This window comes from Amborella trichopoda, chromosome 3 (assembly GCF_054954075.1).
Source record: "Amborella trichopoda isolate Santa Cruz 75 chromosome 3, AtrichopodaSantaCruz75HAP2 v2.0, whole genome shotgun sequence".
Taxonomy (NCBI): Eukaryota; Viridiplantae; Streptophyta; class Magnoliopsida; order Amborellales; family Amborellaceae; genus Amborella; species Amborella trichopoda.
Genome location: NC_142338.1, coordinates 3,352,125 through 3,369,267, shown reverse-complemented (window position 1 = coordinate 3,369,267; position 17,143 = coordinate 3,352,125). Strand labels below are relative to the sequence as shown.

General features: G+C 35.2%; 1 protein-coding gene across 1 annotated transcript; it reads right to left on the bottom strand.

Annotated features, from left to right (window-relative positions):
• Positions 1-7,840: 7,840 nt before the first annotated feature.
• Positions 7,841-16,903, bottom strand: LOC18439802 (uncharacterized). Its single transcript, XM_006849959.4, has 3 exons — positions 16,338-16,903; positions 11,148-11,377; positions 7,841-8,338 (listed from the first exon to the last, which is right to left on the bottom strand). The coding sequence occupies exons 1-3, from the start codon at positions 16,696-16,698 to the stop codon at positions 8,060-8,062; spliced, it is 870 nt and encodes a 289-aa protein (XP_006850022.1). The 5' UTR covers positions 16,699-16,903; the 3' UTR covers positions 7,841-8,059.
• Between the last annotated feature and the right edge of the window lie 240 nt (positions 16,904-17,143).

Sequence of the window (17,143 nt, the reverse complement as noted above, 5' to 3'; positions counted from 1 at the left end):
TGGAAATACTTGTATGTTAATTACATGGTAAAGAGCTTTTTCTTCTTTGTCCAGACCATATGTATATCTTTTCATAGCAATGTTTTTTATATTTCATAAGAGAAATACATTAATAATGAAGAAATCAAAAGTTGCAACAGGCAAACAAGCCACATAACTGAAATAAGTCGGGCCGAGCCGGGCCTAGGCATCACACAAATCAAAAGGGTTGGGTCTTGGGCAGAGCAAATGGTTTTGGGCCAGCCCCACAACATAATCAGGCATTAACCCCAACCAGCCCTATTACATTCAAGCTTTTCCCTGTCACTCTCTCATGGTTTTGGTTCATCTTTCTTTGTGACGTATGTGAACACAGACATACACAAACGCATCACAATTTACCATCACTAGGGTGAAGCATTTGGCGAGTCGGTCGGCTCATGTGTTTTTCGAGGGAAAGGACGTAAAACACATCCGAAAATCACTCTAAATCTATTTTTGCCTCAAATCCATGAATGTGGAACTTCAAAAGAAGTGGAGATCCAACTATCTTTGAAGAATGAAAATAAGCGGTAAAAAAATTTTATACAATAATGCAATGTTTAAAATAATGAACCGATGACTGAACCTATCACCCACTGGTTTCGAGTCCGACCGGTCGACTTGGCAATTTAAAAAATAAAAAACAAAAAGTGTTAACTAAAAATTATTGAATTTTGGTTGTTTAAAAAGTTTAAACAAGGTTTTAGGATTCTCAAATCACTTTAAAAATGATTTTTATAACATTAAAACACATAAAAAAGATAAATTTAAGGTGAATTGGTCCGAGTCCCTTTTTTTTTGGTTAAAATATTCCTTATCATAGTGGTCTAGATGACAAATACTCATATCAAGAAATACAAATTATCATTGAAGGATAACCTCTACAAGCTATGCTAAACCACATTTATCAACCAAACCCAGTTGTCCACCATCTCCTATTTCCCTATCAAACATTACAATGTTTACATGATACACTTCAAAGACCATTAATACTAACACTAACTCCCCATCATTCCCTTACATGATTAAGTGGTGACTCTGATTGAATCTTCTAAGGGAAGGGTGAAGGGACAGAAGACTCTCTCATTCTGTGATAAAACTAATTAGTATTTCTCTTTGGATCCTCAAAGGGAAGAGTAGATGGGAACTCCTGCCAATGCACCACCAGAATCAACCACAAATGCATTACCTGTTACATAATTTGAATCATCCCCAATGAGATACACAATTAGAGAAGTAAGTGCTGGATCTGTGGTACCAAGTGTTTGAAGTGGGTATGTCTTCTTCACCACTTTGTCTAACCAATCTTTCTCCAACAATGAGGAGGTTATCGCCGATTTGAAAATATCAGGCGCCACAAGGTTCACTTTAATGTTGTATTTACCCAGCGCAATCGTCATGTTCTGCTTCATGCAAAATTTGGCATTCTGTCAAATGAGAATATAGGAGAGAGAGAGAGAAATGAGGTTTAATAAATTTGGAATCGTATAGTTTAAGCTTGTTTATTTTTGACACGAGAATGTTACAATCATCTTTAGCTGTTCTGCAAAAATTTTGATATAAATTTTTTTAGACTTTGAGCACGGTCAATAGCATATTTATAAATGTTCAATTTCATACTTAACGGCTCAAGATGATTGTGATTTTCTTATGGGAAAAATATCTAGATTATTGTATTTTGTCCTATAAAATCCTCACTAGTTTCTCAGATCGTCATAATGTAGCTAGTTTCCATTTTTCAAATTTTAGATGCCAACTAGGAGATAGAATTTAACCTGGTCATGAAACCACCCCTTGATTTTGATACACCATACCAAGATAAAATTGAGCCCACCAACTAAGGTGATATTGATCACAGAACCCTTGATATGTGCATCACGCATGAAGGCACACACATACTTAGTTACAGGCTATGTCCCCTTTAGATGGTTGCCATCAAAGTTTTCCAATCCTCCTCTTTCAAATCAAATGGAGTATGAATGGTTCCTTATAAAATCAAAATAGAACAACAAGTGTTAGACCCGTGGTCCAAAAGAATTCAAACACTTTTCTCTACACCTACGATAAAATTATATACCATGATAAAATTTGAAGGTGCACTTTACCTCTACACCTACGGATGCATCCGTATGCAAATTGCACCCTAAGAAATTAATATTTTTTATAGGTGCGCCCCAATGAGAAGATGTCATGTACCAAATTTCATATTCATACAATTTATATTAAAAAAACTAAAAATAAAATACTTTGAGACATTAGATCTAAGATCAAACAATGAGTGACTCTCTTGATCAAAATTGAATGGCTGGATAGTAGGGGGAAGATAGAACTTCTATGCTGTAAAGGAAGCATAGAAAACTTTCCCTTTTATTCAGGGCAGTTCGACGGGAAAGGGGTCTCCTGCCCATTGTAGGAATGTGACTTGGGTGATGCCCTGTTGTAATTATAGTTAGCAAGTCAGGGATTATCAAAATATATGCTTTCCACTATAATTAGCAAGTAAGAGAATATCAAAATATGGGCTCACCACAAAAATTGGAATTAAATCAGTTTTGTTCTAAAAAGTCGGACCAACAAATTCGGGACAAAAATATAAATTGGCAAAAATATTGTATGTAAAAGTATCACAAATATATCGGATTGGATAGAAAAAATCAACTATGTTTAAAATTTTAAAATTTAAAAAATAAATAATTAAAAAAAACAATCAATAAATAATAAAAAATTTACTGCAATAATATAATTAAGTCAATCAATTTAGCTATCTCATTATTCTCCTTAGGCTTTCACCCTCTCTCTCTGCCTTTAGGTTCTACCCATTCTCTCTCTCACTATGCCTTTAGGTTCTACCCATGCTCGCTCATGAAAGTTTATTTCTCAAGAATATGGAGGGGAAACAAATTTTTTGGCAAGGAATGTATTTTTTTGGACAAAACTAACACGACTTTTTAGATTAGAAAATAGAAATTTCAAAAAAACAAAAAACAAAAAAGGTACATAAACCTTTTTGCAAGCAATAAACTGCAAGTTTACCCCCCCAAAAAAAAACCAATAAAAGAAAAGTTTTATTTTGAAAGAGTGAATATAACACGATTTTTTTGAGTTAGGTAGAAATATAAATTTCAAAAAAGAAAAGAAAAAGGAAGCTTTCAGAACGAAACTTTTTTACAACAAAAAAAAAAGAAAAAGGAAAGTGTTTTTTAACCATATTATGAAATTACCTAGGCTTTATGAAAGCAAAATAAAAATAGAAATTTCAAAAAAAAAAAAAAAAAATAGCTTTCTAAACGAAACTTTTTTACAAAAAAAAAAGAAGTGTTTTTTAACCATATTTTGAATTGATGAGGTATTTATAAGTCCCTGGCTTTATGAAAAGAAAATAAAGCCTCACCTTAAATCCTTGTTTGAAAAGTACTTTCGGCGAAGGAAATATCTATTATGGCTCTAAAATCGATTTCCAACACTGACATTAAATTTTGAAACTTAGAAAATGATACAGATCTTATGGATCTGTGAACACTTATTTTTAAAATGAAATTGATAGTCTAAATAATTTGTTACAATATACACTATTTTTAGAGCTTGAAATTCTAATTGTTTTTCACAACCATAATGTTCAAGTTGATGGGGCGCAAGGTCGGCTCCTTTCCCCTCACGTATCTGAGTCTTCCCATTTTTTACTCGTGGCTTACTATTGCAGTATGGGATATTATGCTTGAAAGAGTACAAGTCAAATTAGCTCTATGGAAGCACAAGTGTTTATCTTTGGGTAGAAGGGTGACTTTATTGAGCTCTTGCTTATCTAATCTTTCGGTTAACTAAATGTCTTTGATCAACATGTCTGCTTCAGTTGCAAAGAAACTAAAAAGAAAGATGCAAGATTTTCTTTGGGGCTCCACTACTGAAAAGATGAAATTTCATTTTCTAATATGGGATAAAGTTTGTACCCCCAAGAGAGAATGTGGCCTGGGCATTAGAAATATTAGACTGGTAAACCAAGTTTTGATGTGCAAATGGTGGTAGCGCAACCTCCATCTGAAGGATCATCTATAGTTTAAAGTTCTTTTGGCCAAATATGGGATAGACAGATGTAGTGTTTGGCTCGAGGGTGGAAGAGGCAAAAATAGTGTCTCAGGTATGGAAGGCTATCTACAATTACAGGCCCATGGTGTCAGGATACTTTAGGTGGAATTTAGGTGATGGTAGATAAGTATCTTTATGACAACACAAATGGTTGGGAGACTATCCATTGAAGTCAGTCTTTCTTGATTTATATGGGATAGTGACCTGACCTGATCTGAAAGTTAGTGAAGCGGTAGATTGAAGGGGCCATCTTACATCATGGAATATCTCCCTGGCGTATAGTCATTTGAGCAATGTAGTATTTTCCCAATGGTATGCTTTGATGGACATGCTGAATAAAGTCTATATCTAGTTGAATGTAGAGGATGAAATGATCTGGGAGCTTGAGAGTGATGGGGTGTTCTCTGTTAAATCATATTACAATTTGTACTTTCATAATCGATGGAGATGGTCTTGCCCTTAGATTGTTCAGATATGGAAATGGCCCATCCCACATAAAGTTCAGGTATTTATTTGGTTGGCGGCTATGAATAAGGTTTTCACTGTTGATAATCTGATCAAAAGAGGAATTTTTTTTACCAAATGTATGTCTCCTTTGCAGAGCTGATGGAGAGTCTGGTGCGCACCTCTTCATCCATTGCTCATTCACGGTAAGAATTTGGTTTTGGCTCTTTGGGATTCTCGTGATCAATTTGGCTCTCCCTTCTTTGGTTGCAGGGATTGTATCACAGTTTTTTATTTCTCATTTACCAAAGACTGGAAAAATTATTTGGAAAATAGCAAAAGGTGTCATTCTTTGGGAAGTGTGGAAGGAGAGAAATAGAAGGACATTAGAGGAATCTTTTGTCTTTTGAGAGATTATTAAATAACATCAAACTTTCGATTTGGTCTTGGCTGTCCGTACTAAAGAGGGGTGGGGTATCTCCAAGCTTGATGTTATGGCTAATCTAAGTAGCCTTTTCCTTCTTGGGAGTGTCGGAAATAGACCACGATGCATTTGGACTGCGCCTATTTGTAGAAGCTTGAAGCTAAACTTTGATAGTAGATCTCGGGGAAATCCGTGTGTAGCTGGGATTGGTGGTGTTTTGCGTGATTCCTCGGGTAATATCCTATTCTCCTATGCTGGTCCGATTGGAGTTAAAACTGCTAATTTTGTTGAATTAAGTGCTTTACTGAGTGGGGTGAAAATCTTGGTTGATAAGAATCTTGGTATAAATTGTTGGATTGAAGGGAATTCTTTAAATGTTATTAGATGGTGTAACAAAGAACAGAAGATCCCCTGTGAGCTTCGATCCCTCTGGTTGCAGGTTATGGATTTGGTGGAAGTTTTGTCAGTTTCTTTCAACCATGTGTATCGTGAAGCAAACTCTTTAGCAGATTCTTTGGCTAAGGGTGGTCCTTCTTTACCTTCTCTTGTTATTTCTAATGATGTAATTTCATTTTCTTAGTCAACAGTAAAAGTTATGAACATTTGTCAAAAAAAAAAACAAAAAATGTTCAAGACGAGATTCTCGATATAAAGGTTTTTCAATGCTTCTTGTAATTTTCGATGAGCTATGAAGTGAGGATTTATTTATTTTGATAGGGTTGCAGCCCTATCAAACCATTTTCCTTTTATAAAAGGCCTATTTAGATGGCTTATATGTTGATCATGTGAGGTTTCTTTGGGAATACATTCTGTGAAACTTTACGGATTTCTTTGGATTTGGACTGTTCAAGTGATCTGGTAATCCTATAATGCACGGGAAAGCTTTTAAGGGTGTGAAAAAACCTAATGACCTGTTTGGTAACTGGAAGCAGAGATCTATTAGAATATAGAAGATCTACCTTCCTGAAAGCTGGAATATAGATATCAGAAATTGGCAAATTCTGTGTTTAATAATCAATATAGAATTTTAAAGAAGTTTGGGAACCTCTGTTTGATTGAACTAGCGACTTCTGGAAATTCGGAGATTTCAAAATGAACCGGATATAAACATTTATTGAATTTATGGAACTATCCATTTTCTGAGACCTACATAGCATGTCTCCATCTCAGAACATGTTTCCATGGTATTTTCCTATTTAATATCACATTTTATTTGTCAAAATTTCCATTTATTATCTTTCTATATGTCACAAGAGACAGGGAGCCACTTGAAGAAAACATACTACACATTCATAGGAAAAATTATGTCTGACTAACCATGGTGTCAATTTTTGAAGTTTAAAGATACCATTTTGAAAACTGAAGTTCTCATGCAAATGAAAAGTAAAATAGGCATTTCATTTGATAAACCCCAAAGAATTTGAAAATTCAATGTTTTATGCAAACAAAAATTAAAAATGCATTCTTTTTCATAAAGGAAAAGTATAAAAATGAGACCATTTACTTTTGATACAAAAAGGTCTCAATCATCATTGACCGTTAGATTTGAAATCAAGCGGTTGAAGACGTGTCATTGTTTAGCCACAAAATCCAAAAAAATGTTTTTCAAATGTTATGAAATACTTTCATCTATGGATTTCACATCCAATGGCTAAAAATGACTGCTCTCTTTGTACAAAAAATAAATAATCTCATAGTATACAATCCCTTTCATTAAACTAAAAATCTGGTTTTATATCACAACCCATAAAAGTCGAGCATTATAGTTACAAATTGACAATTCTCTAATAGGCGTTTTTACAGGAGACTTTCGAAATTTCTAGGTTTTGTTTCCATAAAAATAAGACAAGTCTCGGGATTCTTTTAAGAAAAGGGAAATAGAATCCTATTTTCATAGCTGAGCTTCTATGAACCTTGTGTTTTTTAAAGTTTATGAGTAATGTTTTTCTACTAAACTTTTGTATGCATAATTTCATTCTTCAGCAAAATTTCAGGTCAAAAAGAAAAAAGTAAAAGAAAAAACCCGTGAATAAAAAGCTCGTATTTTTCACAGGAATTTCATAAAAAGAATACATATATTTTACCTCTATGTTTCAAGTGAAATATATTTTTCACAATTAAACTCCATGCTTATGAATAGACTTTGAAGTATTGAATTTGCAGTCTTTTTCAATACATTTTTCCGGTTGATTAGCTGATATAAAAGCCTTGGATTCTGCTGATCAGCAGTGTGGCCCTTATGAAATAACCTCTCTTACGAGGGAAATACTGCAGACATGCAGTATGTATAATTGTACGTATAAAGCCAGTACTTCAAGTGTCCATTCAAAAAATGGAGAGTGATTTGCTGATGTAGGGATATGGCCTGTTTGAACTATGTCAGTTGATGCTACGATTCATCTGTACGGTTCGTTCTCTGGATGTGACAGCGAAAGCATGCTTATCTACCTTCTAGCATACACACATGCTTCCCACTAGCAATGTTCTCTTTCTGAAATGTAGGAATGTTTTAAGGTGGTCATAGTTTAGTTAAAACTATAACAGAACTTCCAATTCTGTAGAAAATTTTCAAAGCAATCACTCCTTATCCGTGCACAACTCAAGGGTAGTAGATTGGTTTGAAAACAGAATGTCAATTTTTTGGAATCCAAAGGAACAAAAAAAAAAATGATGTTTATTGGAGCAATTCAACACCTATTCTGCAACACATCTGCCTCAACTTCAATACACAGGCCCCAATCTCTCTCTCTCTCTCTCTCTCTCTCTCTCTCTCTCTCTCTCTCTCTCTCTCTCTATCTCTCTCTCTCTCTCTCTCTCTCGCTAGCCTGCACGCACATACGACTAAATAGAGAGCAACTGATAACTGACTTTAACAATAACTCTTTGCCAATTCCCAAAGAATTTAGAAATGAATCTGTACCAGAAAACTACCAAAGAATCACCAGTCAATCCTAATACATCTAAAACTAAAAGCATGGGCATTTTATTCAGTATTGCAGTCCTCCTCTTCCATTTACTTGGTAGCTCGTAAATGGACTAGACATGATAAAGCTCAATATGAGAGAGAGAGAGAGAGATTTGACAAAACTATAACGAAGAATAGAGGGGGACACCAGGTAATGTGGCACCACAATCAACAATGAATACATTTCCTGTGACGAATCCTGAAGAATCATCGATCAAGTGGTCGAGAAGTGATGTAAGAGCTGGGTCAATTGTACCATGTGTTCTAAGCGGGATAATCCTCTCTGCCACTTTGTCAATCCAATCTTTCTGAACCAGCCTCGCTGTAATGTCAGATTTAAACAATCCTGGAGCTATTGAATTCACCCTTATGTTGTACTTTCCTAGTTCCAATGCCATAACCTGTTCAAAATGGCTGATGGTCTTAGCATCATATTGTCATATACATAGATATTGATAAATAGAGAAACCTACAAAGACTAATTGTTTAAAGGAAAATTGTTTCATGTGGCAAAGACCGCATTTCTAGCATCCTATCTTAAAGATAGATGCAAATAGGTGGTCCGTCTAAAAATAATTGAAACTAACGGTCCAAATGTTTTCTTAATAGAATTATTATTTTTAATTTTTCAAATTTATTTATTTTTCCATATTCATGATCTCCATGTTAGAGATTACATGTCCTTAAAAATTAAGTCCAAAAATCCATCTCAAAACTAGATTTTTAAGAAACTGTGTCCTTGTAATAGTTCAAAAAATTCAGGAAGTCAATAATTATGAGGCATCAAATGACCTTGCCATCTCAACAAGCAGGTTTTGGGTTCAATTCTCATGCTCATATATGTCGTAGAAAATATTTTTTCTAATTTATGCTCAAATTTAGGTTCCTATTACTGGAAGTTGCAACTATAAAAGAGGTTCACATGATGGAAGAGAATATTGGGCTGGGTAGCCAGCAAGTGAGACGTACAAGACATTAAGAATAAGTATTGACGTGGGAAAGGTTTTTGCTGTTTTTAACAAGTATCTTTTGATCTCATCAAAAGCTTTTCAGCATTTTCAAGTTCATTCAGACATAGAGAGTCATTTTGAAACATATCAGGCTCACATATTGTGAAAATGACCCCAAAATTACATTCTCCTACTACCTGAGGGCTCCTGGCTTACAGTTTTTGGCAAGGTTCAACTACTAGGCTTGAGCTCAGGACTCAAGCCCTGCCCGAGCTGGGTAACTTGGGCATGACCACTCTGACTTGCCCAAGTAGTGTCTTAGCCCAAAAAATAGGCTAAAGAAATAAAACACAAACAAAAATATGTACAGCATTAAAAGTCCAAAGAAGATGGGAAAAAAAACATAAAAGATGGAATTTGAAAGATTTTCATTCATAGCTGGAAACAATCCAAAAAAATCCAAAGGGGGAAAATAGAAAAATATAGTATATGATAAGAAAAACTCATAAATGATCATTAAAAAAAAATCAAATTTATATATAGGACACTTATACATTGATTTATTAAAAAAAAAATTTATGATTTTTTTTTATTACCGAGTTTGTGCCTAGGAACCCGGCTCGGCAAGCTGCTGAGCCCAAGTAACTCAGTCAAGACTGGGTCAACTCAGTTGAGTTTTAAAACCTTGGTTTATGGTAGAGGCATAATCTAGTAGAGACTCAATTTCACTAAAATAAATTTTCCTTTCCTTGTGTGGATAGTTCAGCTGAGGATTGAAATTGGGATGTAGCGCTGAAATCAACAACTAACCAATCAAGCCCAAGCTCGATTCCAAGTAAGATTTCCAATCCTCCTTTACTGACTAGAAAGAATGATGTAAGTTCAAAAAGGAGTACTTCCGGATTCAAATATGCCCTCCGTTTATCACAGACATTGTTGAGTCATCTACATGTACACCATCAAATATTATGTGCAGCATTACAATGAAGATTGTTGTCATCAAAAGTCATTGCTCCTTGGACTTAAGGACAATATATTAATTCATAAAACTTTCCCAGCTGATGTTGGAGTTTTGATTATGGCACACAGCTAAACCTGATTGCATGCAGAGAAACTATCCATGGATAGGATTCACAGACATGTCTATGTTGGGTAGTGGCAATTATCCTGGGGGCAGGCTTTGCCAAGGTTTCTAAAGTTTGAGCGAGCTCTACTTAACCATCTTTCATTAGGGATAAGAACATCTAATAATTTAGTAGAATATATTAAATGACTTCAAAGGATGAAATTTTATTAGTTTTTAGTTTCATGGGCTTCAACTCTTTCTCTAGCTCTAAGTGATGCTCTTCAATTATGAGACAAGTTCTGGCACCCTACTAAAACCAAGTAAAGGTATCTTGGTATATGCTTAAAAAGAAGTGTTGTCTCAGACCTTTCTAGTAGAAGGGACCTTCTAAATTCTAATGACTTTACATTCAAAGATACTAATGAATTTAAATGCACAAAGTCATAATTAACTTTTTATTACTTGAGTCCTGTTGAGGAGACCCACTCAAGATTAGAACTAAAATGTCGACAGAATGCATCGTGTTCCTTTTCTTTAACCTTCTTGTTCATTATTATTTATTCACTATATCAATACGAACCAAATTCATCATCAAGCTTTTGTTACTTTCATAGCCATAATGGTCATGCCGTAATGGACCACTATTTCTCCCTCTTATCATAATCTTTAAATCAAAAGGCTACTCAATTCAAACATGAACATATCCATTACATATTTAAAATGTTCCACTTATTTCCTCATTATGTTTATTGAACATTGTAAGCCATTTCTAGATGTTCAACATAGTTAAAATGTATTCCAATCAAATTCAAATATGTGAGTTAAAGATTACATGTTAGTTAATTTTTGCCATCTAATTACTGTTGTGAAACACAAGGCAGGCTGCCAACTGCTATACAACAGAAGGATGTTTTGACATCATTTAGCTTTTTTCACCAAACTCCTTGCTACAAGTGACCTTTCTTTGTTCCATCAATGATGCATTCCACTCATTGAGTCTAAGTACCAATTGACAGAACAACTATTTTTTTACTCAAAAGCAACCATTATTACATTTGCAACGGCACAAGAAGTTCAATAATAGTATCTAAAGCCACAGAAAATGCTAAAATGCGTCCAAGGATATGACACCATCAAACCACCTATAGTAAAGTTACCCCCGTCACAGCACACATTGAAAAGAAAAAAAAATACCTTGGTCATAACATCCACTCCTGCCTTTGATATGGCATAGGCAATCCCACCAGGTAACAATCCACGAGGAAGGCCACCAATTGATGAAATATTGATTACTGAACCCTTCTGATTGGCATCACACATTCGTCTGCATACTGATCTGGCCACCAGCCAAGTACCTCTTAAATTAGTTGCCATGACACTATTCCACTCCTCCTCATCCAAATCTAAAGGGGAAGCCACATGACCTGAGATCCACATAATATGTTACAGAGTAAAATACATTGTGGGGTATTCGACATAAAAGAGAGGAATAAGACTTGACATTGTAGCCTTCAGCTCTCACAAACGTGTTGATATAATGCAATGAAAATGTAGCTACAAAGGTTTGTTATTCGGGAGTGGTTGTGGTATAATATGCCACCAGTTCCATAAAGTTTGACACTCTGAGATTATTGTAGTCCCTTAGTCAGGAAAGCATACTACAATCCAATGGACTAAAGAAAACCATAGCCCACTGGGCCAATCACAATCCAATGATATGATGGATATTGATTGAGGGTGTGTGGGCTCCATCAATGGGGTTGTGTCTTGTTCTGGTGGGTCCCCTTATCCATCCATCATTTCATTAGGCTATAATATTACTTTCCTACATCATTTTCAATTAATGAAACTATTGCTATTGATAAAGAATAATAACATCTGCACATCCAGATTCTTTTAAGAAATCCACAACCTTCACGCATTTCACCCTGAATTCTCAACTATTTGGACTAACTCTGAACTCCATGTTGGCATCTCGTTGAGGTTCTTGTACTTTAATCTTATAGACAAAGTTTCATAATAGACCCATGATTTGGATTTGTTTCTGACCTCCAATATTAGATTCAAGGTATAATATAACTATCAACTCGCAATATAAACATCATATAGTACAAGTTCTTCCTGAGCCTATACAAACAAGGAGAAGAACCTCCATCAGAAGCGATTTTTCATTCAAGTGCAGATATTCAATGTCACATGCCTTTGTCCAAAACTTTCAAGTCAAATTAGTGTTGTGTCAGATTCTATTGTTCCTATGATCGCTCTTGTTAAATATCAAAACAGTCTCCTTTCATATTTTTCTCTGGAAACATATAGTTTGAGTCAGGAAACATTACGCGATTAGTTCCAAATAACTAGTCCTCAGACCAGGCTACAATGTAAAAAACTTCTTATTATGGGGAATATGCAAGTGCATCTGGAGTTTTACGTAATCCCCGCATACCAATGAAGTTGAAGGGGAAGTTTATAGGGTAGTTGTGAGATGAGCTTTGCTTTATGTGACACAATGTTGGGCGATCAAGAAACAACATACCCATAGGATGAGTGTAGCTGAGATAAGGATGTTGAGATAGATAAATGACAAGACAAGGAAGGACATAGAATTCGGAATGAATATATTCGAGGGAACTTAGGTATGGCTTCAAAAAGTGATACGAAGAGGGAAATAAAACTTAGGTGGACCAGCCATGTACAGCGTAGACAAGAAAGGACATAGAATTCGGAATGAATATATTCTAGGGAACTTAGGTATGGCTTCAAAAAGCGATACGATGAGGGAAAGAAAACTTACGTGGACCAGCCATGTACAGCGTAGACCTAATACAACACCGGTTAGGAGGTGGGACTTGGTTCAAGTGGAAGGCTCTAAAAGGGCAAGGGGAAAGTCCAAAAGGATATGGATAGAAGTAGTGAGAAGAGATATGAGGACTTATGGTCTTACTAAGGGTATGACTCTTGATAGACCAGAACGGAGGAACAAGATTCGTTAAGCAGAACCCCAAATAGTTGGAACAAGGCTTTAATTATGATGATAATGATGATAGGGTATCTACAAAATACAGTCAAGTCTAGTTCTAAAATTATAGGACTAGGCCAATAAAGATTATTTCCATTTTGTATTCAATTAATTCAAATACGAAAGACAAGTACATATAACAGGAATAGAGAAAATGAACACCAGCAAAGATCTGCTATGGTAGTGAATGAGAGAATCTCCAAGCAAAAGTTCTTGTCTCCCTGCATCCTCTCTGCATCCTCCTTATTGGTCATCTATAAGAATGAGACAAAAAGTGATAATCTATAAGTTCCATTAGATCTGCAATCTGATCCTCCATGGACATGTCTTTTTTTCTTGTCATCACCTAATAATGGTGAAGAAGGCTAGTGAAGGACATTAGTGAATTCCTTTAAATGCCACCAAAAGTGATCTTTAGGAAATCAAACTTCCAAAGAAGAAAATATAACCAGATAAGGAGAAGTTCACAATGAAATCACGCCTATTGCGATGGGTACACAAGAAAATACATTGGAATGCACTCGGTAATACTGACATCGAAATTGAACAAAGTAGAAATTGCCCAACAGGCACAAAACTATAAGATAGGGCACTGTCTATAGAGACGTGGAACGGGAGAAATCTCACACTGGCCAATATTACCCATCTTGCTTGAGGCAAATGACTATAAGACCAACCTTCTCCATTAGGCATGGTTTTGATGCATGTTAGAAAAGAATGGCACAACTAGTCACCTTCATGATGTGGAGACTCGTATGTTCAACTCTTTGGTTTTTTTCTTTTTTCCTGATAATTGAATGCTGAGGTTCAGCACTATCAACAGAAATGTATAGGTACAAAAAGCCCAATGCACAATGACATGGCCATGAATATGATATAGGGAGGTTATGGAGATAAGGTTAACACCATGAATTTTGAATTATTGTGTGATTCAAATAAAAAAATATCAGTATCACAAGATTCTCCCTCTTATCCCCAAAAAATTTGTGTTAAAAAAGAAATGGCGTTTAATTCGTTAGTCCGACTCAGGACTTGCCATGGAATAACCCAGGAACCACAGTCTACATATTTTTAAAAAATTTCTAAAAAAAAATCTCCTTGTCCAACTCAGACCGGGAGGACTCAAGCTACATACCCTGGTAAGTCAAAGCCCATATCCAACTTTTTAAATACCGGGAGGAACCAATTAGAATACAAACAATGGTTTAAAACTTGGCTGAGTCCAATCGGACTTGGCCTGAGTTACTTGGATTCGGCTCCTTGCCAAGCTGGGTACACAGGTGCAACTCAAGCCACTTAATGAAATAAAAAAATAAATTGTAAAAAATATATATAAAAGTGTGGGATCAATGTATACAAATTATACATGTAATTTGGATTTTTTTTACAATGATGTGATGTTTGTTGTCATATGCCCCATTTTTGTATTCTCTTATTTTTTTTATAATTTTTTAAAAATGTCTCCAACCATAAAATCAATCTTTTCTTTTCTAAATCCATGATATATATATAGATATATATATGAAAAAGTCTAAAAAACGCCTATAGGCGATTTTGAATAGTGTTTTGCCCCGTCACGGACATAGCATGCCCGTGGCGGTTTATCAAACGGAACCGCAACGGACGGCGCCTTGTCCATGGCGGTACCGCATGTTTTTTTGATTGCCACAGACATGCTAGGTCCGTGGCAGGGACCGCAACAGACAGTGCCTTGTCCATGGCAGTACTGCATGTTTTTTCAACCGCCACGGACATGCTAGGTCTGTGGCGGTCTTTTAATCCTAGCCGTCCAAAAAAATCGGATGGCGCCGAGCCTATAAGCGAAATCACTATAGCATTTCGCCTGTAACCGTTGCATATATATATATATATATATATATATATATATATATATATATATATATATATATATATATATATATATATATATATATAAAGCCACTACGCAACGCCTACGGGTGAAAATGAACAGTATTTTCTCCCAAGAGCTCCATGCCGTCCGGTTTTTTTGGACGACATGGATTAAAAGGCCGCAACAGACCTACTGTCTGTTGCGGTCTTGCAATGGACATAACATGTCCATGGCGGTGTTTTTTCACACAAAAACATGGGAAACTGCCACGGCTACCGTAGATCCGTGGCGGTTTTTAAGGCAAAATCGCAACCAACAAAGAGAAAAGTTTATATTGAGCCGAGGCTCTAAACAATCAAATTTGAGCCTACCTCAAAAATTTCACGATAAGAGGTTGTTTTGATGCACAAGTATCTTGATCATCTCAACATCAAGATGCATGGACATGAGAAAAAAATAGATTTCAAGTTTTGGAAATAATGTATTTGTAAAAGCATTTTTGGAGCATCAATTTTCAAGATTTTCAAGTTTTCTTGGATCTGTGGATCTATGCAATTTTTTAAACTTTAAACTTTATAAATAAATATGAAAATATATTTTAAGGCTATCACAAAGATTTCCATTATTGAAACCACATTTCTTGACACTATTTGAAGGTAGGCTCTAATTTGATTGTTTAGAGCCTAGGCTCTATAAAAACCGCACCTATATATATATATATATATATATATATATATATATATATTACCTTTGGTTTTATTTCACTTTTACAACTTTTATTTCATTTTCTAAACAAAATTTTACAGTTTCTATTTTTTTACTCTACTTAATATTTTCTATTTTTTAAACTCTGCTCGAGTCTACCGGACTTCAGCGGAGTTACTTGCCTCGGGCTAGGACTGAGTCCGAGACCTGAGGCAGGTTATAAAAACACTGGAATAAAGGTTTCATGAGAAATGTAAATTGCAAAAAGGAAAAGAAAATGTAGAAACTTGTGCAGTTCTATTTTTCAGTTTTTAAAAATGTAAAAAAATTTGTTTTCATTTTTCCTATCTTTTTTTTTATAATCATGTTCACCTCCTAATATTTAAAGGTTTTTATCATTCTTTGTAAATATTTTTTCTTTATAATTTCCAGAGATTGCCATCTCAAAATCACATTTTACAAAAATTTCCAAATAAATTGTTGATATTTCGAAGAACAAGAGTTCTCACAACGGCATAAAAACCTGGAGGAAAAACAGATTTTCAGAGCTGCCTTTCCTGTAAATCCACCAGCTTTTTTACTCTTCTCTGTAATCTGTAAGATTTTCACATCCATAGAAGAATGATTCCTTATCCAAATCACTGAAACTACTCTCACAATTATACACAATCACAAAATTAATCTTCTGAATGCCCCAAAACTACAATCAAAATCCACAAAAAATAAATGAAATCAACAGAAGAATTTCAAAAAATATAAAATAAAATAAAATAAAGCTCTTGAGTCATAGACATTAGAATTTTATCTTTACCCCTAATTCCTGCATTATTGATGAGAGCATCAATCCGGCCATAAATATTCCAAGCCAACTGTACAGCTTCATCAATGGCTTTTCCATTTTGGCTAACATCAACCTTCACAGAAACTGCTTCGCCGGAATTTTGGCCGGAAAATTCACCGAAAGAAACGTTCAAACTGTTGATTTCTTCACATAGAGAACGAAGAAGCTCAGTTCTTCGAGCACAAGCAAGGATTTTGCAGCCTGATTTCGCAAGGCTGAGGCAAAATTCACGGCCGAGACCAGAAGAAGCTCCGGTCACCATGATCACCTTTCCGTTTATATAACGGGGATTTTCTGGCAAATCTACGGGGGAGATGTCCTTCATGGCCATTGTAGAGAGAGAGAGAGCGAGAGAGAGAGAAAAAAAAAAACTGCGCAATGCGCCGGTATATGGGGTGCGAGATAAAGGTCGAAGAATCGGCGCCTTCGAATATTTAACATTAAGGCAACCTCTTTTTAAAATAATTTACGGGATTTACGCTTGTAGTGGAAGGGGGGTAATCTTGAAATTTTGGTTCTTCCACAACTATAATAATGGATTGGATAAGTATTAGCACCCATTGATAATGCGTTTTATTAAGCAATTTTCTAAATTTGGAAAAAGTTTATATAGAACCGAGGTCTACCTCAAAATTTTCTTCAAAAGAGGTTGTTTTGATGCACAAATATCTTCAAATTGATCATCTTGACATCAACATGCATGCATATGAGAAAAAAAATAGATTTCAAGTTTTAAAAATAGTATATTTTGTAAGTATTTTTGGACCGTCAATTTT

Bases quoted from the DNA above. Each gene is read 5' to 3' on its own strand.
- LOC18439802 (XM_006849959.4), bottom strand. From the start codon at position 16,698: ATGGCCATGAAGGACATCTCCCCCGTAGATTTGCCAGAAAATCCCCGT. The intron at 11,378-16,337 runs GTAAAGATAAAA...TGTGGATCTCAG, and splicing joins CAATAATGCAGGAATTAGGG to GTCATGTGGCTTCCCCTTTA. The intron at 8,339-11,147 runs GTATTTTTTTTT...CATTTTGAACAG, and splicing joins GAGTGGATGTTATGACCAAG to GTTATGGCATTGGAACTAGG.